This window comes from Nannobrachium achirus (assembly GCF_963921795.1).
Source record: "Nannobrachium achirus genome assembly, chromosome: 5".
Lineage (NCBI taxonomy): Eukaryota > Metazoa > Chordata > Actinopteri > Myctophiformes > Myctophidae > Nannobrachium > Nannobrachium achirus.
The window spans coordinates 40,897,012-40,923,502 of record NC_137814.1 but is presented as its reverse complement, the minus strand read 5'-3'; the positions used below and the strand labels follow the sequence as shown (position 1 = coordinate 40,923,502).

The following is a 26,491-nucleotide window of genomic DNA, read 5'->3' as shown; positions in this document are numbered from 1 at the left end:
CTGAAACAAAACCCGAGTCCGAGGCTACAAGCTACTCCTTATGTTACCGACATATTTATCCTTCACTGTTTGTACTCGTTTGATTCATTTTTGAGGAGAGGCGTTTGTGGTAAAGATGGGAGTGCCGAAATTCTACCGCTGGATTTCGGAGCGATACCCTTGTCTCAGTGAAGTTGTCAAGGAACATCAGGTAAAGACATGGATGCTAACTGTTTTAGCCGTATTGCTATCCTCTTTAGCCGCTAGCTGTCCGCTAAGCTAAATATAGCGGGCCGGGGACTTGCGTTCCACGTAACAGATACACTGCCTGATCTGGTCTGTTCAAAACAAACAGACAGAGGGCTGCATATTCTTTAATGCAGTGGTTCTCAGACCCCCCCAAATTGACACTTTATTAGCCTGCGGACCGCCCCATATAAGAGATTATTTTACGGCTCTAGGTCATTCCCAACTATTTTAATTTCAAGGACCCCCCAGTTTGACATTCATTAGGCTACGTATGCGCTATGGCATTTATATCTCTGAGACCATAATTTATATTGTAAAATAATTCGATACCCATAGGGGGTTTATTTGGCTCCTAAGAATCAATGTTTTAATGGAATATGTTGCACTTGACTTGCAGTGGCGGTGACTGGTGAACAGTCTTTGTAACGTTAATGTATGTCAACAATATTAACGCATTGTGTTCTGTTCCAAAACGAGAACCTCAAACCTGACAATAAAGTTCTTCATGATTCTGATTGAGTTAACATTGTTTCTTGGCTTTGGGTTTGTTCGAGCTTTGTTGGACAAGAACATTCTGACGAACAATCAGTCCAGTTCGCCTCTATGTGCTCTGTCTGTTTGAAATGAATAGACATTGACAAGGGACTTAATGTCAGCTGTTTCACGTTTAACTGTTAAATAATGATAGTGATACTTCTACCCGACTTGATTAATTGAGAAGGGATTGAAATCATACATCGATCTTAGAGACCTTGTGGTGAACGGCAGTAACCTGGAGGACCATGTTGTGCGTTAGAATTACAGGAAGAGCAGTGGATGTTACATCAGTTATCATGTCATTTCGTCCAGTTGCTGTTACATCAGTAGCCTTGCTCATGTCTATCATAAATGTATTTTATCTTGTCTTACCTTTACTTTAGCATGTATGTCAATATCGATAATATAGATTATTTAACATCCATGAATGTCTTGACTTGATCCTAGTCTATTACACAAGTAGACATTGTATCTGAACTGTGCTGTCCTTTGCTTTTCCTATGTGAACTGCTAATAAAGTATTCAATCAATACATTCAGTTGTTAAATCTTAAGATGTCACTACATTCAGCTGATGTAACAGTTGATGCCAATCTGTCAGTATCAGTGTTGCTCAGTTGGTGACACTGCCAAATTGCCTCTGTTGATATGTGATACTTTTTTTTTTCTTTCTTTTTTTTTCTAATCTACTCTTTATATCCATTATCAACTAATGGCACTTTCTTATGATAGAAATGTCCTCTTTGAGTCAATGAGAATGTTTTGGGTTTTTTCAAGTTAATTGTGATATTACTTTATTAAGATGTGTCAGCCAAAAGTTAGATAAATGTAATGTGTTAATGTAGAGGCATGCATTTAGATTAGCCGCAAATTGCAACACTAGATTTTTTTTGAAATCGGATGAATCTAGGGTTGCAATACCTCCCATAGGGATCCAATGGATCAAAACGTTTTTTTTTGCTTTCTGGTTGTATTAAACAACGTCAAACTCACCAATATTGCGGTTCTATGGAAAGCTTGCCTTATCCTCTTACTATCTGCAAAGTGTTTGTTTCATAAAAATCCACCGTAGAATTGTTATGAGTTACAGTATACCGTATAAATCCGAGAAGACATGTTTTTGTCTTGAACTGCCTCCTGCATTAGGCTATGTGACCTTTAGAACCAGCTTGTAGCCCCTGACAGGACCGTTGAGTGACTTCCCACGAGCGCTTCCAAACTCCAGCACTTAGAAAAAATAATCACCTGAAGTCCTGAACTGAATTTCTTGACAGAAAATAAATCATAACAATTCTATGGTGGATTTTTATGAAACAAACACTTTGCACATAGTAAGAGGATATTAGGCAAGCTTTCCATAGAACCGCAATATTGGTGAGTTTGACGTTGTTTAATACAATCAGAAAGCAACAAAAATATATTTTGATCCAGGATCCCTATGGGAGGTATTGCAACCCTAGATTCATCCGATTATTAAAAAAAATCTAGTGTTGCAATTTGCGGCTAGCATTTAGATCATTGTCCTGAGACTCTGACTCCTCGTGTAGCTGTAAAAAGAGCCTGAAGGATTTCTGCATTTCTATGCATGATAAATTACACTGTGACCACAAAGAATGTAAACACTATACACATTATATTATCGTAATCCATTCGTTAGTATTTTCTGTTTGTATTTTTGAAAACACAAAACTTTTATACCCTCTCGTGTCTCTCCCTTTCAGATTCCTGAGTTTGACAACCTATATCTGGACATGAATGGAATCATCCACCAGTGTTCCCACCCTAATGACGAGGATGTGCACTTCCGCATCTCTGAGGAGAAGATCTTTGCTGACATTTTCCACTACCTAGAAGTGCTCTTCAGGATCATTAAGCCCCGCAAGGTCTTCTTCATGGCTGTGGATGGGGTGGCACCAAGGGCAAAGATGAACCAGCAAAGAGGAAGGAGATTCAGGTATAAAGCAATGATGCACATTTTAAATACTTCCTTTGATCTGTGATCAATTGATGCAAAGAAATTAAAAATTAATAGTCCTTTTCACCTACAATCAAAGCGTATTGGACCACCATATTCTATCTCAAAGTGAAAGCTTAAACCAATATTTAATTAGATGACTAATGTAAATGGTAGCGTAACCAACCTGGCTTAGAAGAACATTTAATTTCTCTTCATTCTTTCTTTATTTTCTGTTCTCTTCATCTTAAAAACAGACTAAGCTTAATTATTTGTGTGTTTAGGTCAGCCAAAGAAGCTGAGGATAAAATAAAGGAAGCGCTGAAGAAGGGAGAGGTGCTTCCCACAGAAGCTCGTTTCGACTCCAATTGCATCACTCCTGGTATGGTCAAATCTGTTCCTTACGTCCCTTTTGCTGCCCTTGCTTCCTTCATTCCTTCCATCCGCCCAGAAATGAAAGGCCCTTAGTTTACACACAAGTGTCATTACAACATTTCACCCTAGTATTATTATTTGTTTTTAAATGTATTTAAAAAGTGTGCTGAAGAGTGGCTAAAAAATATACAACATTTCTTCAATCCAAAGGTACTGACTTCATGGCAAGACTCCAGGACCAGCTGAAATATTTTGTCCACAACAAGATCTCCACTGACAGGACATGGCAGGGAGTCAGAGTCTTCCTGTCTGGTCATGAGGTGTGTGACTGTGTGTCGCTCTGTGTTGTATGTTTATGGCCATGTGGAATGCAATTCCCTAACAACTGTTTACAGTGATGAACTTCATCGTGGCACCATTACGAATGGTGATGTAGGATCTAGGGGTGCAAACGTTAATCAAACTAATAGTTAAATAAAACACTATAAAAACAATCAACTTTTATTAAATGTCGATGAAAAAAAAAGATATAATTTCAAGTTTTATTTAATACAGTAGCAAATGTTTTTTTTTTTTATATATATAAAGAAAATAGCAGACCTACAAGTTCACAAGGCATCACATTTTTACTCACTGTGAGCTTGTAGATCAGCTACTTTCATGTTGTACATTGTGGTACAACAAAGTATAAAATAGGGTTTAAGTGATTAATCAGACATATATTTAGTAAATAAAATTGATAATCGATAGTTGCAGTAATTGTTACAGTGTTGTAACTTCATCATCATGGTGCCATTATGGAGGGTGACGTTGCATCATTTTAATGTGTTTTTGTTTTCCCCTGTAGACACCTGGTGAGGGGGAACACAAGATCATGGAGTTTATTCGCTCAGAGAACAGCAAACCGAATCATGACCCCAACACACGCCACTGCCTCTATGGGCTGGATGCTGACCTGGTAGGAAACGCACTGTGTGGTGATTGCACCCTGCTGCATGGCTGGTCGTGTGTTCATGTCCACCTGTTTTATAAGCATTTGTTTAAAACTGTGGTTTCTCTTCTATAGATCATGTTAGGCCTGACCAGCCATGAGCCTCATTTCTCCCTGCTAAGAGAAGAGGTCCGCTTTGGTGGAAAGAAAAATCAGAAGAGGTCAGTGTTGTCATAACCTTTATGCTTTTATTTTCAATATCATTGTCTCTGCTCATTTTCTTCTACATTCTGGTTTCTTCTCTTCTGCTCCACGTTCTTCTCTAATCTCTTGTAGGATAACTGCTCCAGAGGAGACTACCTTCCACTTGCTGCACCTGTCTCTGATGAGGGAGTATATCGACTACGAATTCTCTGACCTCAGGGTGAGAGTCATCCACATGCTACTCAACAGCTGGGACTGACATGCACAGAAACATTTTAAAAGAACCACATGTGGACACATTTCATGGTTTGAATTTCTTGACAAAGGTCTATGACCGAAACACTCAATGGTCACACTGCCATTTTTTTACCCTAAATCCCATTGTATTTCCTCAAAATGCGGAAATGTTATTTGACTTCATTACAATCTCTAAATACTCAAAATACATAAGATATTTGTTTGCCTCAATTTTTGATCTCCTCGCATTAGAACAACACGATTTAGGCTCCAAATCAGAAACGTTTTTGGGAGGCAGAGTGCTTCATCCCCTGATTACTGGCCAAACACAGCACAACTTTGATTTAAAGTTCTGTAATGGCTTTGGAAATACATTTCCATTATTGCATGCCCTCAAATACTGCTGCACCATAATGCTTAATGTTCTGATTGTATCTTCATGTGTTTGCCAGAATGAGATTAACTTTGAGTATGACCTGGAGAGGATCATAGATGACTGGATTCTGATGGGATTTTTGGTTGGAAACGACTTCATCCCCCACCTTCCAAATCTCCACATCAGCCATGACGCACTGCCTATGCTGTATAAGACCTACATCAGTATACTGCCCTCAGTGGGGGGTGAGTTATACACACTGTACAGGGACAGAAATGTACATTACAAAATCCATACCCATCTATATTCTATATCTCCGTATATTTACATTCTCTACTCCAACCCTGACTGTGTGATCATGATACTTGGAGGCTTCACCTACAAATGTATCTTCCCTGTTGTTATGCAGGCTACCTGAATGAAAATGGCCACCTGAACATGCGTAACTTTGAGAAGTACCTGGAGAAGTTGGCTGAGGTGAGGCTGTGTGAACATGTAGGGAAAGTGACGTTAATTGGTGAAAACGGTTAAATCTAATACAAGTTTCCTCTGGGAAAGGGAGTTAATCTGGGGATTTTATCTGATCACAAGACTTTTTTTCCCACAGTTCTGAACATTTCAATTAGTCATTTTTATTGCTGTTCTCTTTTTTCCCAGTTTGATCGAGAACATTTTAGCGAGGTGTTTGTCGACCTGAAGTGGTTTGAGAGCAAAGTTGGCAACAAGTACCTTAACGAGGCTGCTGGGCTGGCTGCCGAGGAGGAAGCCAGTGGCAAGAGCAGCAAGAAGAGAGAGGTAGGTTACACATGCACAGCATATCTCTCTCTCTCATTCTCACACACACACACACACACACACACACACACACACACACACACACACACACACACACACACACACACACACACACACACACACACACTGTATTGTCCTATCCTGCAGACATTCAGATAAACTCACAGAGAACCTCTGAGGGAAATCGGTAATATGTCATTAGGTTGAACACCCTTTAGATCGACCACCAAACTCTAACCCAAACCCTAATCCTAACCTCAGTAAAACTATGCCTAACTCTAACCCTAAACGTAACCTCAGTAATCGTGATGCGGGTGATTATCTAACCTGCCGACGCTCGCGGGTGATTATCTAACCTGCCAACGCTGTTCGACCCAACGGGAGTTCGACCTATGGGGCAGTCCCCAGGGAAATCTGCACCAGTGTTCATTTATTTATTATTGGTTTAAGGTGTTATTGTATTTATGCACTCACTTCAGGTAAAGCTTTTCATTGTGTGTGTGTGTGTGTGTGTGTGTGTGCATGTGCTTGCCCACATGCAGGACGCAGCCCTCTGTCTTGCAGCACTGGCGTCATCAGACACGGAGACGGCTGGAGGAGGCAAGAGGGGGAAAGGGGGTGTGATGGAGGAGGACGAGGAGGAGGACGATATATTTGAGACTGAGTTCCGTCAGTATAAACGCACGTACTACATGACCAAGATGGGCGTGGATGTGGTTTCTGAGTGAGTGGATGCACGCGCGCACACACACACACACACACACACACACACACACACACACACACACACACACACACACACACACACACACACACACACACACACACACACACACACACACACACACACACACACACAAAAGGAACGTGATCACTTATGTTAACTGAGGAAATGTATCTGCTGGCATATGGGTAGGTTGTCACTTGTCAGACCAACATTAATGTCAAACAATTATGTTTACAATGATACGCAAAACTGATTTCATAGTATCAAACATGTCACTGGATCTAAATATGTTTTCACTGTCCCATGTGTAGTGAGTTCCTAGCCAACCAGGCCAAGTGTTATGTGGAAGGAATCCAGTGGATTCTCCACTACTATTACCATGGAGTTCAATCCTGGAGCTGGTAAGAACAACTCTTCATTTTCACATTTTGCTCTTGGTGAATGTTTTCTACTCAAATGAGCTTATTGTTGCCTCAAGGCAATGTAACATTAGTAGGTTAACACAGTTTAAGAGCCTTACAGTATGCACAGTTGACTACAAAAACAATCAGTGCAAATTACAGCATCTGTAAACGTGTCATTGATGTGTGTCCCTCATGAAAATGAAACTGAAAGTTTCTCTTCTCCCCTACACCAAAATTGCAACTTTATTTTCCATCCCAAAAGGCAGGCCTATTATTATTAATTAACTTTTTTTCGTTCTGTGCAAAGGCATTATACGGTGTTTTGTTAGGCTGTTCAATATTTGTTCAAATAAATATTTATTTCGTCTGTAATGTTTTGAGACATTACATTAATACAAACTGATGGAAAGGAGAGGCTCTCTCTAGTGAAAACAAAATGTAGTATTTGAAAAACGGTAGAAATCCAAAAGAAACTACCACCTGACATACAGAGGACAGCATTTGCAATGTCATTTTATCACAGCCTTGTGGATAAATCGAGCCTCTGTATAAGTGATCTTAAAAGGCCTTCCAGGGCCGCCACGGCCCAGTACAGGCGCTTACCACATCGACAGCGTGTCGCGCGTTCGATTCCTGATCCCGACGACCTTTGATGTGCTTCACTCCCCATTTCCTGTCAGTCTACTGTCATATCAATAAAGGCATTGAAGCCCAAAAACACATTTTATTATTTTAAATTAAACGCCTCCTAAAGCTGCTGAAGTTGTCATCTTTGTTCATTAATAAATATTGTTGTTGTTATTTGACTGTGTAGTGATTAATGACAGCATACCCTATATTCAAACAATGGTTCTGTGTCTCCAGGTACTACCCCTTCCACTATGCACCGTTCCTGTCTGACATCAGGAACATCTCTGAGTTGAAGCTGACCTTTGACCTAGCTAAACCCTTCATGCCCTTTGAACAGCTGCTGGGTGTCCTGCCTGCAGCCAGCAAGGATCTGCTGCCAGAGAGTTACAGGGTAAGACATAGATCCAAGCTATACAAAATAATGAGAATGCTCACACACAATAATGTGGTCCCCTCTCCTTTTGGGGTATTGTTGTCATTGTATGATATTTCTCTTTTGCATTTCCATCCATCCATCCATCTTCAACCGCTTATCCGGAATCGGGTCGCGGGGGTAACAGTTCCAACTGAGACCTCCAGATTTCCTTATTCTGAGCAACTTCCTCCACTCCCTCAGGGAGTATACCTAGGCGTTCCCAAGCCAGTTTGGAGATATAATCCCTCCATCTGGTCTTTGGTCTGCCACAGGGTCTCCTCCCAGTGGGACGCGCATTGAGGACCTTCCTTCTTTTGCATTTACCCATCCTAACTATTAGGAGCAGGGTGCAGCTGAGCGCTGCTAGTACAGTGCTCTGGAGCAGTTTAAGTGTTTTGCTCAGGGACACTTACTGTAAATACATAGATAGACATAGATAGACCGAGGTCGGGGCACAAACCAGGGACCTTCTGTTCCCCAGACCGCCTCTCTACACACTCGGTTATGGCCGCCCAGTATCTGTGTAGTTGATGGACAAGTGAACTTCTAAGAATCTTTCATGCTTTCCACTGTATCTTTAGTGGTTTGATTTAATAGTTTTCGCAGGACAGCAACACTGTATGGCAATAAAAATAACCTTGTTGTTCTTTTCAGCACCTGATGACCAGTGAAGGCTCACCCATTATTGAGTACTACCCTCTGGACTTTAAAACGGACCTCAATGGCAAACAACAGGAATGGGAGGCTGTGGTGCTCATTCCGTTCATAGATGAGGTATGTACAGATAGAAATGTTTTACAAAGTAAGAAAGTACAGCGCTTTAGACATGTTCCACTTAATGCCTGATTCATACTTGGATGCTCATGTTGCACACCAAAAATTGCAGATCCCAAAGTATCACACTGACATGGAGTGAGCTTGTAGATCTGCTATTTATGTTGCGCAATGCTGGCACTTAACTATTTGTTGTTGTTTGTTTTTTTGAGAGGAGAGGGCTCGATCTTATCTCTTTAGAACGTTTTTGTAGATGATAATTTCATAGACTGGCCGCGTGAAGTCAGAAACTTGTAGCTATGCCGTTTGGTCTAAGAAATGTATCTATTGATGACATCCCCACAAAGTTAGTGAGACAAACATGTATGCTGTGCGTGTGTATGCTTTCAGAGATGCTTGCTGGCAGCTATGGAGCCATACAACGATAAGATGACGAGGGCAGAAAAGGCCAGGAACCATCATACAGAATGTGCCGTTTACACATACGACCCCGACATGGACTTCACATACGCCTCTACCCTGCCCGAGCTGTTCCCCAACATCACACACTGTCACGTCAGGTACACACACTGTTCCAGACATCACACACTGTCACTTAAACACACAGGAATAAAGATGCTTCCAACTGAAAAGTGGTCAAATAAATCATATTCATTTTTGTGCCTGGCTAACTGTCTACAGGCTGACTCCTGTCCCAATGGATGCCTGGTTTGTGTCATTAGACCACGTCGGTCGTCGTATCGACCGCTCTGCTCTATACTTCTGTGGCTTCCCCACCCTGCAACACATCAAGCACAAGGTAAATGTATTTGTATGTATTTCCGTGTGTATTTCCGTGTGTGCGTGTGCGCGTGTGTGCGTGCTAGAGGGCATGGTAATGCTCCAGTCTGGCAAGTGTGATTTTTTTATTCTCATCTTCTTGTGTCTCTGTAGTTCTATAGAAAGAAGAATGCAGTGATGGTGTTCCAACACAGCAGCAGAGGGGAGAACATGATGCTAGAGATCCTCTCCAACTTGGAGGCTGAGCCAGTGAGTCTGTGTGTGTGTATGTGTGTGTTCAGTTGTTTACTAGAGCTGCTATTATGTTATCGCTTCCATTGATTCTTTAATAAATGCTGGTCAACGTATGCTTTCATTTGAATAGGCCTGAAACAATATCTTGGACTTTTTTTGAAAAGTTTGGGTCATCGTGAAAGGCCATTCATTTATAAAGGGAGATTACTTGGTAACATTCTCGTCGAACAAATGAGTTTTGTGATTGGACTGATTTTAGCAAGAGCGTGGACAAGATATGCACCGCTCCATACTAACAAGATCCTAACAAGTACAGAAAGAGATCTTAAAGGGGTGGTGACATCCAAAAATAAATTTTGAGTTTTTTATGCTTTTTTTAATGTTTCCTGGCCTCAATTACACCAAAAAAAACGCAACTTTTGACATGCAGTGGTTTTCCTGCTATCTGTGTGTTTGTGCTGGTTTCTGCATAATGAGTCTCAAACGCGCAGTTCATTGGCTACTGGACTCATACGTCGTCAGTCGATTCACCTCTCTCCCCTCTCCCAGTGTCCCTGTCTGTATTTCTCCACAGCCCAAGTTTTGAGGAAGTGACCTCTTACATTATATTATCCTTTAATTGTAAATATGGGCATATAAAATATATTTACCCATTCGGATATCTTATTTACATCAATATCCTTCATATCAAGTAGTCAGTTTATGCTTTTGTGAAATAATGAAAATCGCTATATATCGCTATGTATTTTCCGCCCTGGCTGGGTCCGTGGGCAGCGCCTCCCTCCTCATCACCGAGTCCCCGAGGACAGCGCACTTCTCCCGGGGGCAGAGCTCCGTGGACCGTGGAGCAGCCGACTATAACTCCACGCTGCCCTGTCCTCCCTCCACACACACGGGCACGGCGACTCAGAGAGCAGACAGTAAAACGCTATGATAACACAAGCAATAGGTGGTTCTCTAAACGGAGGCATTTAGACAAAATATGTTACTATAATAACTACAGAAGGACCGTGAAGTGTTTCTGCAGCGCGGAGCAGAGCTATAACGTTACCGCGTACGGTCTAAATTGAACTCCGCGGGGGTACAGATGTAACCACAGAGATCCGGTAACGTCGGTCCCGGGGAAGAAAAAAACACTCGCGACTCTCGATGCTGTTTGTGTGTGCCTCGTCAGGGCTCAGCTCAGCCTCTGTGTGTCAGTGTGTGTGTGTGTGTGTGTGTGTGTGTCACAGTGTGTCTTGTTGTACCAAAGCAAAGCAGCGAAACACATGCATCGCGTCTGCGAGCATGCATCTCTCGGTCATTGTGTTGGAGCTGGGCGGACCTCTGTGTGTGTGTGTGTGTGTGTGTGTGTGTGTGTGTGTGTGTGTGTGTGTGTGTGTGTGTGTGTGTGTGTGTGTGTGTGTGTGTGTGTGTGTGTGTGTGTGTGTGTGTGTGTGTGTGTGTGTGTGTGTGTGTGTGTGTGTGTGTGTGTGTGTGTGTGTGTGTGTGTGTGTGTGTGTGTGTGTGTGCGCGTGCGTGTGGCCAGTGGCCACTTTGGGTACCAGTTTGAGAACTGCTGAGTGGGAGAGAGAGGCTCCCCTGGTGGTGATTATAGAGTATTTCAGTTGACAGACCGTTTTTCATGACACCTAAACAGAGAGAGAGACCATGGCTCCATGGAGTGGATTTTCAAGTTTAAACATTTTAAAACATGTTTTTAGGACCAGGGCAAAGACTTTTATGATTGGTAAAAACAGAATGTCATTTAACCTTTAAGAAACAAATCTGACAGGATACAGGAATGCATCAAAGCCGATGCATTCCTGTATCCTGTCAGATTTGTTTCTCTATCTTTTTCTTTCTTTTTTTTTCTCACCGTCTTTGTTCCCCTTCTCTCTAGGTGTGTGAGGACATAGCAGCACTTGTTTTGGGAAAGTCTGTGTTTGTCAACTGGCCCCATCTAGAGGAAGCTCGTATCATTGCTGTGTCAGATGGAGAGACCAAGTAAGGACCACATCTCCACATGGCAACACAAACCTCAAATCTTAAAATATAGGACAGCTAGGTTAGAGTCCAAACTAGTGAGATTTCTTCCCATCGCTACATTGGAAGGAGAAAAATGCTAAACATTGCTGACTCTGGACTTTAACCCATTCAGAACGGGTACACTATATTGTGCATCATTATTTTATGCTTTAACTATTGAAAAATAGCAGATATACAAGCTCACAGCGTGGCACCGAGTGAATAGTTAGTTTATAAGTGTCTTTTGAATCCTAAGATTGAAAAACCTATGTTTCTATGTCAGCAATCTGGCTAGCCATTGTCAAAGAAAAGGTCCTTTTCACTTAAATGGAGCTCAGTTAGTCTGTTCTTGAGAGACTACTGTGTCAGTGGTTCTCAAACCGTTTCATGTGACTGAAGGACCCCCAAAATGATTTATTTGGCCACGGACCCGCATCTCAAAATATTTTGTTCCAGGGACCACCCAGAAGCAAAATTTGAGTTACAAACGTTCGCTTTAAAGATACATATATTCAAAGATATGCACACATTTTTCATGACTTTTTCAAAAATAGCAGATCTACAAGCTCGCCAATCTGCTATTTTTCACTGGTTAAAGCATTCAATAATGCTAGGCCTAAATGGGTTAAAGGCTTTGAATCAAAACGTTTTTGTTTACTTTTCTTTTCAGAATTTCCCTGAACGAGCCACCTGGTGTACAGAAGCTGTATCACAGGGCGTCCTCTCCTCCCCCTACCAAGGTCTTCTACCTGTCTGACAAGGAGCAGAAGGACTGGCTCAAAGATGTCCAGGGAATCACAGAACAGTAAGGAAAGGCAGAGGGGTGATCTTCTACTCCTTTACTCACATGGAATTTCCAAACATGCTGTTGATAACAGATTTCTGTTGCATGGTATCATTGGTATTATCACAGACATTTATATTTGTTAGCATTCCTTTTAAGACAGTGGTGTTGAACTACCAGCCTGCACTGGTACATTTCTGTCAAATGTGTGGCATTAACTATGTACAGTATGCAAAAGCTTTTGATTACATGAAATAACAGGCTTAGAAAACAACATTTTTCTGTCCTTGTCTAAACATTGCAATTGGCTGTCTTATCTTTCAACAACCAGAACTCACTGCCAAGCTGTTCTGGTTTCATGTCTGGTGGCAGAGTACATTCACAGCATCATGAATTGATCATTGCTACTACAGATAAAGTTATTAAGAAACAGTGGATCATTATTTGGAAGAAAATGGGCCTTTGATGATAGTTATTGGGATTATCACAACATGCTGTGCTCTTGTTATGTTCCATCATAGTAATTCATGTCCTGTCTCTTGTCAGCTACGTGAAAAGGAAGGGAATCGTCGTAAACGAGACATCTGTGATTCTGTATGGTCAACTCTTGACTGGGAGGAAGTATGTGCCGAGAGCCAACGGAGTGGTGGAGCTAGAGAAACAGTGGGCCAAACAGGTCCTGTGTTTCGCCTACCAGGTAGTGGTTAAGGTAAGTGTTTCATTGCTTGTCTTCTACACGCACACATGGTCAAAGTGGGATGTTCCAGTCCTTCCAGATCATAAAAACTACTGCAATCAAAGTAAATGGACATACACACCACTTTTATTTTTGACTGGATAAACAGACAATGTGTCCAGGGCTTTCACCCTATTTATTCCCAGATAATGACACATTGTGTGTGTGCTTGTCTAAAGACACATTTTTGCACATATTTATGTATAGACCTTGTTTTCAAATAGAAGTCTTCTTTTGTGTGGTCTTCTCTTTCACTTGCATCTTCTGTCCATCAATTATTTATATTTTGGCTTCTCCCAGTCTTTTAACACTACATCTTCTCTCTCTATGCGTCTTCCAGGATCTTAAGGCCTTTGACTCATCGTTGACCCGCTTCAGGACCCTGGAAGAGCTGTTCCCCCCTGCAACCACTGTCTTCATGGTTGGAAACCCCTACTACGGAGCCATAGGAGAGGTATGTCCCTCCATACTCCTCATTGCAGGGGTCATATTATTCACATGTAGTAATAATATTACAATTATTTTATGTATAGTGTTATACAGAACTTATTGTCCCCAAAACAGTTGTGATCAACATCATCAATAATGTAGGCTTGTTATTTGTACTACAACCGCACCCATCACTCCCAAATGTCTGTATTTGGTGGAAACAGGTCCAAGAGTCCAGTGATGTCATCAAAGAAGGCAGAGTACGGGTGGTCTTCAGTGCACCACACGAACCACAGCTTGACAACTTGATCCAGAACCAGCATGTAAGAGTCACGATTCACTTTGTGTGTGTAAAACCTTTTACTGACATCCACTATTAACTTTTTATCTCAACACTATCAATTTGTATTAAAATATAAAATACTTCTGTGTCTGTCCGTCCATCTCTGTGCAAGACCAGTTTGAAGTACATGATTGTTCTTGTTTGTCATACAGTATGGAGTACAGTCCTGACAAAGTAATTTTTTTTTTCCTACAGAAATACTGTGTGAAGTACAGTCCTGGCTATGTCTTGGCATCTCGTCTTGGTATCACCAGCTACCTTGTCTCTCGCTTTTCGGGGAGCATCTTCATTGGCCGAGGCTCCAAGAAGAAGTGAGTGTTCGACCAATCAGTTTGCAGAAAATTATTTTCAAATGATTTCCAGCTAATGAGTCGCTTTCCCTCACACGTGTTTGCACACCAATAAAAAAGAATTAACTATTTAATTTTACTTGGTGCTTGTCACTCATATCTGTAAGACTTCTACAAACAGTGCCCCTCCTAGATCTTTGTCATCTCTCACTTTTTGCTTTGTTTTGTATTTATCCTCCCTGTTTGCAGTCCCTGTGGGGAGCAGAAGGCCAACGTTGGTCTGAATATGAAGTTTAATAAGAAGAACGAGGAGGTTCCCGGCTACACCAAGAGAACGGAGAAGGAGTGGCTCTACTCTTCTGCTGTGGAAGAACTACTGGCTGAATACCTGGACAGGTAGAAATGTTGTTTCTGTTGTTTGTGCGTGCAGTGTTGTAAGACTTTTCCTCTTGAACCCCAGCGTCCCTACTTGGGGTGAAATGTCTGAGCATCCCTATTCTGGGTGGAGTGGAGTGTTTAAGTTGCTAATTAAGCAGTGAGTTTGTATATCAGGGAGTTTAAAGCACCATCATGCGTTGTGTTCCTGTCCTACAGGTTCTCTGAGGTGTTTGATGCTGTGTCCAGAAACGGCCAGGATGACGTGTTCTACGAAGATGACATCTGGCCCGGCGTCGATCAGAACGGGTATCATAAACACATACCACAATCCACATATTATTCTGTATTATGTAGAGTTCATTATGTCAAGCTTCACATATTTTTCTATGCTTGGAAATAAGATCAGTGTCTCAGTTGATGACCCCTGATTATGACGAGTACGCTTCGCCTTTCCCACGCAGGGCAGAAAAGGTTGCTGAGATCTCTGCCTGGTTGAAAACTCTCCCAGTCAGCTCCATCGGCCGGTCGTCGTGTGACCTCCAGGTGCTGGACTCTGCCATCGTGGAGAAGATCGAGGAAGAGGTGGAGAGAGCCAAGGTAAGACGGAGAGCATTTATTAAAATATGTCTTATTGTTCCTGGAATTGTTCTGTTAAGTCTGTTAACTGTTCTGTTAATTTCACTCAACTCTCAGGTGAAGAAGAGCACTAAGAAAGTGCGCGTGACGGTTAAGCCTCATCTCCTGTTCAGGGTAAGTCTTCGTGTTTGAACAAAAGGTATTTCAAAGAAGTACTGCTAAACTCCAAAGGTGTAGACAGTAGACTTGCAGAGAAAGGAATTCCAGGGCACTCCGTCTTTAGTGAAAAAATACATATTTATTTTCTGAGCACGGCAACAAGTTGACCAATACGTTTTCTACAGTGGGACATTTGAGAGGGATGGGTTCAGATCCGATCTTGAGATTTGCTGCTGTTCTTATGGTTGCGCTCTCCAACTTGAGTTAATTTGTGTTTGTGTGTTTGCTATGCGTGTGTTTGTCTGTATGTGTAGCCGTTAGAGCAGCAGCATGGCGTGGTTGCTGATGCAGAGACAGAGTACCACCAGTTTGACCGGGTAGTGAACATCAGGGAGAGTTTCACTGTCCCACTGGGTCTCAGAGGAACCGTCATCGGCATTAAAGGAGGTGAGCGGTGATCAGAAGTCTTACTTTATAAATGGAAACAGGAACATCTGCCAAAAGAGGCATGCTCATACACTCACAACATTGATGGATATGACTACAAACACAAACTGTCTCCTGTTAACTGTGTGTGTGTGTGTGTGTGTGTGTGTGTGTGTGTGTGTGTGTGTGTGTGTGTGTGTGTGTGTGTGTGTGTGTGTGTGTGTGTGTGTGTGTGTGTGTGTGTGTGTGTGTGTGTGTGTGTGTGTGTGTGTGTGTGTGTGTGTGCGCGCGCGCGCGTCTTCAGCGGAGCGCGAGGCAGAGGTTCTCTATGAGGTGGTGTTTGATGAAGAGTTTGTAGGAGGGCTCACTATCAGGTAATGCTATGTATACGCTATTTCTTTTACTGTTTTCTTTTTTCTTTTCTTTTTTTCAGTTTCACATTTTAGATTTTAATTTCGCACAACGCAAGCATTAAATGGTAATCCAGGATCATAATCGCAAGATCACATTATTAACGCATCCACTGCCATAGTAAATAAAGAAAGAAATCCCATTTTTCACATAGTCACAAAATATTTATCTCCAGTACGATTGATCCCCCGGGCGAATTGTGGTTCGTACATTGGCTATCTGCTCCCTCAGTCAAATACAGCAATCCAGCTGCTTGATGATGCATGCTCCTTCCAGTGGTTGTAAAATTACTGTATTAGTTGTGTATGCGCCATATGATATTGTAAATGTGACAAGGGCCTGTTTTTTGATAATGTAATATTATTGAAATTTGAATAGATATTAATTAATGTTATTATGACCGCTCCACATCACTGTTCAATACTGGCCCTGTTGGTTTTTCTTTATGTCATGTGATTCTACAAAACAACGGCAAGATCATATACCAATATTGCAGATCTATTTGTGTGTTTTCCAAGGTGTACGCAAGGCCGTGGTTACCGCCTGCCTGCCTGCGCTCTCATAAACCTGTCCCATGGTGCCCGGGTGGAGCAGGGCTCCCACAAACTCACTGCCATTGTCAAACCGCAGCCCGCCTCCACCACCTCACACAGACAGCTGGCCGGCCTCAACCACTCCCCACGATCCCCCTTCATACCCACACATGTAAGAGGACAAAGGAATACAGTAAATCATGCACGCACGTTTCAGCCGTTCCCTCGACATTTCAGAACTATGCCATGGATGACAATCAAAAAATTCTCTTATCTGTTTGATAACACCAAAGAGTGGGGGTTAGTGGTTACCCTTTCTCTCCCCCCCCCTTCCTTTCATTCATTTTCATTTAGCTTTTTGCACTTTTTCTGTCTTTAGCAGAACAGCAAACAGGGTGTGATGAAGTCCGACTCCCAAGCCAACAGAAGTTCTCCTCATAAGGCTCTCAACCATAAACAACAGACAAAGGTATGGACACTTCAGCCTTGGCCTGGCTTCCACCAAGCACCCGTTATACTTAAACACTTGAAGTTCCTATTCTGGGGCGAACATTCATAAATCAAAAATAGCCTATCTACATGTTAGATCGGCTACGAGGTAGAAACAGATAAAAACACAAATCTCTTTAGTCCAAAAACCTTAATAGTCAATTAATTGAGTGAATTGTGACTATGAGTACATTAATGCTTTCACCTCAGCTTTCCTCTTATGTCCTCTTATGTCCTCTCTCTAGCCCACAGAAGAGGAGTATAGTAATGTGTGGCAGTCCCTGCAGAACTCTGGCCCTCCACACAAACCTCCTACACACTGGCACAACAATGTAAGTGTGACACCCAAAGAAACCAGGCATGTCTAATATCAGCCATGTTTGGATCGGCTTGTTTTCTGACTCGGGTCCTTTCCTTGTTGTTTTTTGGTTCTTTCCAAACAGGGCAAGAACCAACAAGCAACCCCCAACAAATCTGCGAGTGTGAGTACAAACACACACCATACTTAATATATTATGCATTACTATTATCTTCCGTTGCTATTGTTTTCCTCCTCAGTGTGCAGTTTCAAGGTTTCCAGTTTCTAATTAAATGATTCACAGGTATACAGATAAAGTAACCTAAATGTGAATCAACGCTGTAGCAGTTCTTACTTTATAAGGAAAAGTAATGACAACTGTGAAACAAAATAATTAGCATTTACCTCTCAACATGAAGTAGAGAATTTGGGGGAACAGAAAATAGGTTTTGTGAAATTAACTCAGGCACAGTACACACTGAACCATGACCACACTTGCTTCATTCATGTGTGTTGACACATACTGTATAGGCAGATTTTTATTCCTACAATTTCACAAAGACAATGAAATGTATTGCCTCACTGGTTTTCTATTCAGTGATGATGGATGGAATGTGAGAGCTAGTCATGACCTCCTATATTTAATGGACAACTCAAATGTGTCTAACTTAGTAATGTTTTTAAGGGGTGACAGTAATCAATAGCTTAGATGGGGAAAAGGTGTTTTGGTATGCTGAATGTTTTATGTGTGTGGTTAGAAACAAATCTGTGCTGTCTTACAGGCTCCAGCCCCCGGCATCAGGCTGTTGAAAAGAAGCGATGACGTAAACTCCATTTTCCCTTCCCAAAACACACCCAACAAGGTGCATGCACACACGCCACACTGCAAACTCCTTTGCTTCTTCATTTACCCCTAACCTGTTTTTTATTATCTTGTGTTCTCTGCTGTGTACCTAATGTGTGTGTTTGCTTCTCAACAATGGTTGTGTTCAAGAAATATAGATGTTATTCAACTAAGGACCATGACAAAATCCCAGGTGATAAGTTGTGATTCTCACATACGAATGAGCCTTCTTTTGGTTTACATTAATGAAGAAAATGGCATTTGTTCAACACTAGAATTAAGTTAATGAATTTATTTAACATCAGTATCAGCATCAATATAAGGGGGGTACAGGGGGAGCAAGAGCAACACAGGAAAGAAACTGTTCAAAAGAGAAAGAAACGGGTGAAAAGAAAAATCTATTATTATGAAATACTAGAAGCTGGGCCGCCCTTCGGGCGGCCCAGCGTCTAGTCGGCGACCTGGCCAACTCGGAACAATGTAAATAGGGAATGAATGCCCCGCCCTTTAATGCAAACCCCATTATACCTGTTTTTTACCTGGTCATAGGACCCGTTTTGACCATCTGTCTGCCTGTGTCCATTTATGCCCATATATGGAGATATTTGTATCTGTCTGTCTGTCTGTCGGCGTCCATTTTATGTCCATATATGGAGATCACTGCAGTTATAGTTCTGAGTCCATTTTATGCCCATGCATATATGGAGATATCTGTCTATCTGCGTCCATTTTATGCCCATATATGGAGTATCTGTCTGTGCCTCCAACTGTGTTGCAGACACAGTGCCGGTTCCCCCTTTAATGCAAACCTCATTATACCTGTTGTCATAGGACCCGTTTTGAACATCTGTTTGCCTGTGTCCATTTATGCCCATATATGGAGATATCTGTATCTGTCTGTCTGTCTGTCTGTCTGTCGGCGTCCATTTTATGTCCATATATGGAGATCACTGCAGTTATAGTTCTGCGTCCATTTTATGCCCATATATGGAGATATCTGTCTATCTGCGTCCATTTTATGCCCATATATGGAGTATCTGTCTGTGCCTCCAACTGTGTTGCAGACACAGTGCCGGTTCCCCCTTTAATGCAAACCTCATTATACCTGTTGTCATAGGACCCGTTTTGAACATCTGTTTGCCTGTGTCCATTTATGCCCATATATGGAGATATCTGTATCTGTCTGTCTGTCTGTCTGTCGGCGTCCATTTTATGTCCATATATGGAGATCACTGCAGTTATAGTTCTGGGTCCATTTTATGCCCATATATGGAGATATCTGTCTATCTGCGTCCATTTTATGCCCATATATGGAGTATCTGTCTGTGCCTCCAATCTGTCTGTCTGTCTGTCTGTCTGTCTGTCGGCGTCCATTTTATGTCCATATATGGAGATCACTGCAGTTATAGTTCTGGGTCCATTTTATGCCCATATATGGAGATATCTGTCTATCTGCGTCCATTTTATGCCCATATATGGAGTATCTGTCTGTGCCTCCAACTGTGTTGCAGACACAGTGCCGGTTCCCCCTTTAATGCAAACCTCATTATACCTGTTATCATAGGACCCGTTTTGAACATCTGTTTGCCTGTGTCCATTTATGCCCATATATGGAGATATCTGTATCTGTCTGTCTGTCTGTCTGTCTGTCTGTCGGCGTCCATTTTATGTCCATATATGGAGATCACTGCAGTTATAGTTCTGGGTCCATTTTATGCCCATATATGGAGATATCTGTCTATCTGCGTCCATTTTATGCCCATATATGGAGTATCTGTCTGTGCCTCCAACTGTGTTGCAGACACAGTGCCGGTTCCCCCTTTAATGCAAACCTCATTATACCTGTTGTCATAGGACCCGTTTTGAACATCTGTTTGCCTGTGTCCATTTATGCCCATATATGGAGATATCTGTATCTGTCTGTCTGCGTCCATTTTATGCCCATATATGGAGATCTTTGACCATCTGTTTGCCTCTGTCCATTTATGTCCATATATGGAGATATCTGGCTATCTGCGTCCATTTTATGCCCATATATGGATATATGGAGATCACTGCAGTTATAGTTCTGGGTCCATTTTATGCCCATATATGGAGATATCTGTCTATGGAGAACGCGCGTGCCCGTGGGACGAACGGTTCTCGAGATACGCGGATTACCTACATACATACACACTCACAGATATTTTTTGTTGACTCATGTGGCGTACGTGATGTCAGAGCCTTTTATGAAGTGATGTCACAATGAGTCAGAGCTTTCGCCGATTTCCTCAGAAACAGCCTGATGTCAACAATCAACCCCTACATACACACTCACAGATATTTTTTGTTGACTCATGTGGCGTACGTGATGTCAGAGCCTTTTATGAAGTGATGTCACAATGAGTCAGAGCTTTCGCCGATTTCCTCAGAAACAGCCTGATGTCAACAATCAACCCCGCATAAGGAGATTCCGAACGTTTCGCGCCGGTTCGGGAAAACCGCGCGTCGGGTCGGGTCGAGACCCGGCACTGCACTCCGTGCCGCGGCGGGGAACGCGCGTGCCGAATCTGAAGCCGGTGGGACGAACGGTTCTCGAGATACGCGGATTACAAACACACACACACGCACGCAGAGACTTCTCGCATTTATAGATAGATCATTGCTGTTGCCCTTAACACAATGGAAGCCAAGGTTTCTAACTTTTCTAGCTGTTGCTGCTGCCGTCGTTCACTTACGCTTGAATTTTGAAGAGCCTCGGAAGCTTCGTGCGTGTGCACGTGAGTGTCCACTGACGATTGAGGAAGATAATCCATTTGTTTACAAACACTCGCGAAACTAAAATCCAAACCGGGGCCGACCATCGCGGTAAAGTGTCGCCGTGAAAACAGGCAGATCTCTGCTTCCCTGGCGTTCTTTGCACCTTATTCATAGATAAAGCTGTTTTTATGTTTCAGCCTAGAATGGAAGTGTATGTAGCCTAGATCCTCCATTTTGTTTCTCTGCGAGCCACGGTATGACTTATGGACCAGGGTCTTTCACAGGGTACACAGAACGGATGCAGCTGCATGTAACCAAGTTAACCCTTTGTCTCGTTGAGGTACGAGACAACTGAGTTTTGGCACAGCGACCTCCAGTGGCCGTATCTCGTTACTGAACGAGTTTGGCCCCCAAGTTGTTAAGCAGCCATTCTGTGAACCGTGGAATATCATTGTTTTCTCACCTTTCTTTATTTTCTTTCCCCCAGCCTTCCTCTGAGTTTGATGTGCTCATTGCCAGTCTCAATATTTCCAAGGACAGTCAGCAGAGCCCAGTGCCTCCCCCTCCTCCACAAGAGTCAACCAGTCAAGATGGCCCCTTGTCTCCACAGTCCTTTGCAATGGTGAGCATGTCACCATCTCAGATCCTTAAATGAAATCCTCATTTCCTACTCTTGCATCCTTTCCTTGCATGTTAGGACATTGTATCCTTTCCTTGCATGTTAGGACACTGGAAGGTTGAGTGTGTGAAGGACATAGTAACTGTGAATTGTTGTTTCCTGTCACCATAGAAGGGAACCATGGTGTTGAAGGAGATGTTAAAGATTGACAGCTCTGGAACAGGAAGTCCCTCCTTCCAGGACCCAGCCGTTCTCAGCGTCTCCGGAGGCCAACAGAACAGGAGAAGATCTGGCAAGAAATTAGGTAAGTAATGCCTGATTTAAACTTGGAGGTGCACCGCTTTTGTGCACCGAAAATAGCAGATCTGCAAGCTTGGTTGTTTTCGGTGCACAACACCAGTACACAACTGGTTCGTTTTCCATTTCCTGAAAAGTATAGACATACAAAGTTTCCACCCGTCAGCGATGATATGTATTAGAGCTATTGGTTTCTGTTTTCCAGGAGGAAAACCCAAATAGTTGTAGAAATAACATTACTACTAATGATTACTCAAGTATTGCTGATTGTCTTCCAGCTTTGCATTCACCTGTATTCCCAGGTCTATGTTGGTCTCTGATTAAACCAGCAATATTCCTCCAGACCCCCACTACCGTAGCGCAGAACTTCTTTCCCTTTAAGACTAATATACTGCTGCTATTTCTCAGTGCACTTAATCAAACACTTGATGTTCTTTCTCTGTGTAGCGGCGAAGATGAACTCACCGCAGGCCGAGCAGGTGGTGTTGCCCCCTCCACCAACGGCCGCCCCTGTGAACCCCCCCAACGCCATGATGCCCAGTGTGTCATCGGAGCTGGCACGCATCTGTGTAGGGCTGGGCATGGCACCGCCCGATTTCACCTACTTACACAACAGCAGACAGGTAACATGCACACCATTCTACCAATATACAGCATGGCATCTTGAACCTTTCAACTTAAAACCTTGTGCACATAACTACTTTAAAAAGTAGTTATGTCATATTGTTTATGTCCCAAAAACGTTTTTCAAAAGGTTTGAGGCTAAATTACCACTCCTAAATAGAGAGCCTCTCTCATTTTTGAATGGCTCTCAGAGCATTTTCAGCTGCAGTACCACCTTTGGCCTGAACTGCGCCACCCCCCCCCCCCCCCCCCCCCCCAAATCTTTTTGAAAAAAATTAAAGAAAGTGTGATGACGTCACAATCGGCAGATGACGTCACAATCGGCAGCAAATCTGGACAGCCTGTTTTGAGAACCCGTGGGATACTTTTAACCTTCGCCTTCTCAAAACCAGAGAAAGACACAATGGTCAGAAATGGGACTTTGTGAGGATAGAAGGTGCTATTGGGACCCCAAAAAAAGGTTTTAAAATAGGAAAAGTGAAATTTCATGGTGTATCACCTTTAATTCATTCATTATTATTATTATTATTATTATTGCAACGTGTTTGCCGCCAGCTGCTTCTGACAGTCTTCAGATTGTTTTCCAAGCATATCCAGCACTCCATGGCTTACACAGGGTGCTGGATGTCTATTCTATCTCTCCCAACTTGTGTTACGAACTTGTCCTGTGTCTCTACAGGGACTAGTTATATGCCAGGTTAAGCTGTCCAGTGGTTTGATGGTCCATGGTCCACAGTGCCCATCAGAAAATGATGCCAAGGAGAAAGCTTCTCTCTTTGCCCTCCAAAGACTGGTACGTGTGTGTTTTACATACATATAGTAGTGGAATAGTAGGGAATCTCCACAACATATTTTGTCTGATGGTTCCAACCATACTGTAACTTGCTGTGTGTCTGTGTAGAACTCAGTGGGGTCCGGCTTCTCCCTCCCTCCTCCTCTCTTTCCTGGAATGGGACAGATAAGGCCCCCCCACATGGGACCAATCCCCCCTGTCTTCAACCAATCAGGTGAGTTTGTCATGCATAAAACTCACATAGGCAATACTAAGTATTCCCACCCTTATTTATTTTGACTTGTTGTCTTATCAACCACTGTTGTGCCCTCTCTCCCCAGGAGGACTGTTGCTGCCTCCTCAGGGTTATGCCCCTGCCCCTATGTGGGGCATGACACTGCCCCCTCACCACCAGGGCCAGCCATACTACGGGGGAGTGGGCACCTTCCCTGGCGCTGCCCGCCCCCAAGCGCCTGCAACAGTGCCCATTGGCTCACACAACCAGTTTGTCCCTTTACAGGTAATAAAAGACAGATGGACAGTTAGTCAATGATTTTCAATAGAATTGACAATAATTGTACAGTATATAAACAATTAAACGAGTACATGGTACCATAGTAACCCTGAATGCGCCTTGGCTTCTGTCCCTGTCAGGTGACCAAGAAGAGGGTGTCGGCAGCCAAGAAGACCCAGGAAACCAGAGAGTTCTACAGCGCTGCCCATACTGTGGCCAGGAACCAGTCGCAACACCCCCAGAACCAGCACTCCAACCAATCACACGCTCAGAGTCAACAGTTTGGCCACTCAGAGAGCAGCAAATATGATCAGCCCCCCACCAACTCCCTTCCGTCCAAACCCAGTCCTTCTGAGCTGGTCGCCACCACGACGCCTCCGCCTCAAACCCCTCCGCGACAGAACACCCCAGGAACAGGCCACACCCCTAGCTCTGCCTCCAAAAGGAAGCATAGAAAGTTAGCAGTTAACTTTGAGGCAGCAAAAGTCACTGAGTGATGTGCTGGCTGGGGTGGGAATATTTATATGCTTGTTTGGTAGTTTGGAAGTTTTTAATGTGTGTGACTCCCGAGTCTCACATTGCAACTTTATCACTATCACGGTAGGCGTCTTTGCTGTCTTTTTTTTTTTTTTTAAGAATGTCCCAGTATACATGGACGTTCATTATTCAGTGTCAGAACCATCAAAATGCTTTTGATAGCCATAAAAACTTACTGATCTCCTCTTCTGGTAAGTTGCCTTCATGAGCCCATCTGACTTCACCACACCCCTCTTGATTTATACTTGGTTGCACACCAAAAATAGCTGATCTACAAGCTCACAGCGACATGTTACAGCGACATGTTGTGAGCTTGTAGATCTGCATTTTCCACTGTGCGACACCAGCACTCAACTAACTATAAATCAGGAGTTCGCAGTTACGGACCTCGTCCTCAACTTTTTGCATCCTTTCTGAAAGATCATTGACACATTGAAGGGTGTGGATGAATTCCCCTAAGACAGGATATTTAACGTTTTGTTTTAACGTACACTATTACGCACACTTGCATATTTTATTTCTAAACATTTATCTAGCTCCAATCTCCATAATGTCCTGTGATTGAGAGCAATGTCTAAATGCCTTGTCCAACAAACGCAAACAAAGTGTTTTAGAAATTAGCTACATTTTCTTTATACCGAGTTATCAAACCGTACACATGAGGGAAGCTATAAATAAATGGTCAGCTGGGTAGATTTCCATGGGGCAATTATTTTCAAAGGTTGTATCTTAAAGTGCAAAATGCCTTCTCTGTTCACAATGCATTTTAAAGAGAATGCAAGGATTTTTTTTTTGTGATTTAATATTTTTTAATTTACCATATAACAAAGATTAACACCCATATTTATACAAGAACATGCATCTAAATGATTTATAATTATTTATGGGACATATTTTATGTTCCTGTGTCAATGCAACATGTTCTTAGGGTGATAATACATGAGCAGATGATTTATGTAGGCAATTTAGTAAGATGACCATATTTCTACCCCCAATATCAATAGCAATTATGACAGTCCCAACACTGCACATTTAACTAGCTTTTAATTGTGCTTATGTTATCAGCTCAGTGATAGACTGTTGTTGCCTTAGTTCCTTACATTGTTTTTGAAGGGTTGAATCATGGCAATACAGACCGTGAACAGTCTTTGGTCTTCCAATCTTGCATTAGCCAGAGAAGGCAATTAACCTTTTACGACTGGTTGACCGTGGAGGGAAAAAATATTGTATCCTTTTTTCTTTTTTTTTTGACAACCTCTCAATATTGTTCTCAGGGATGTCTAACAGCAGTGGTGGTATAACATTGATCCATCATAGCATCATAACACTGACCTGTACTGTGGTGGCTATACTGGCTCCTCATACAGTAAACTCCTCATTGTTAATTTAACTAAGAGTATACAAATGTGTATGCTCTTAGAGTTGCAAATAGATAAATTAACAGGATTCTACTTTCTATTGATTAAAAAAGAAAAAGAAACCTATTTAACAAATAATCTTGGACAGATTTAAGTTTAAATTTAGTATATGGTTGCCTTCATTTTGGAATTTTTATACTTTTCTTTTTTTAAGGTTTTATGAGTGGCATAGCAAGAAAATTATTTTGCACAAATCCAGATTTTTGGAAGCAGACCTCACAAATGAATACAGCAGGCATATAAGACCCCATTCCCCTTTCTTTGCTGAATACATGTTTTATGGCCATCCTTTTTAAAGAGACTTGTCTTTAAAGGTCTTGTCTTTTCATAACTATTTGGATAACTCTTGTTGGTGGTGATAATACAGTGATGTAAGCAGTTGTAGAGACCCAACTGCATCCACTGTGCCCTCAGATTTAGGGGGTTTTATTTTAATATTTTGGGGAAGCAGCGATATCTTGCCCCACCGGCGACCCTGGGACTTGAGTCTTTAAGGGGCTCTGGTGCAATAAGGGGAAGTTTAACTTGTTGTGATTGCACACCTGTTGTACTTGTTGTATTTTTGAAACATTTAAGTAATTAAATAACCAAACATAATGCCTGATTACCTGTTTTGAAGCAGCAACAGGCTGTACATATACATTTAATAAAACCTTTTTGTTATCACA

The 26,491-nt window shown here is 42.3% G+C and overlaps 1 protein-coding gene across 1 annotated transcript; it reads left to right on the top strand.

The window, feature by feature from the left end:
• xrn1 (5'-3' exoribonuclease 1) lies at positions 1-26,491 on the top strand. Its single transcript, XM_080725365.1, has 41 exons — positions 1-190; positions 2,486-2,718; positions 3,003-3,100; positions 3,304-3,413; positions 3,941-4,051; positions 4,160-4,245; positions 4,361-4,448; positions 4,918-5,086; positions 5,251-5,318; positions 5,499-5,636; positions 6,179-6,360; positions 6,675-6,764; positions 7,632-7,788; positions 8,467-8,586; positions 8,977-9,146; positions 9,268-9,385; positions 9,520-9,615; positions 11,483-11,586; positions 12,278-12,412; positions 12,938-13,100; positions 13,468-13,581; positions 13,781-13,879; positions 14,095-14,210; positions 14,439-14,585; positions 14,784-14,873; positions 15,029-15,164; positions 15,261-15,317; positions 15,617-15,749; positions 16,033-16,102; positions 16,658-16,844; positions 17,052-17,141; positions 17,407-17,493; positions 17,605-17,643; positions 18,242-18,322; positions 21,530-21,664; positions 21,833-21,965; positions 22,406-22,581; positions 23,262-23,375; positions 23,484-23,589; positions 23,696-23,874; positions 24,009-26,491. Exons 1-41 carry the CDS (start codon positions 116-118, stop codon positions 24,363-24,365), a joined length of 5,157 nt encoding a protein of 1,718 aa, XP_080581491.1. The 5' UTR covers positions 1-115; the 3' UTR covers positions 24,366-26,491.

Bases quoted from the DNA above. Each gene is read 5' to 3' on its own strand.
- xrn1 (XM_080725365.1), top strand. From the start codon at position 116: ATGGGAGTGCCGAAATTCTACCGCTGGATTTCGGAGCGATACCCTTGT. The intron at 12,413-12,937 runs GTAAGGAAAGGC...GTCTCTTGTCAG, and splicing joins GTCCAGGGAATCACAGAACA to CTACGTGAAAAGGAAGGGAA. The intron at 23,875-24,008 runs GTAATAAAAGAC...TGTCCCTGTCAG, and splicing joins ACCAGTTTGTCCCTTTACAG to GTGACCAAGAAGAGGGTGTC.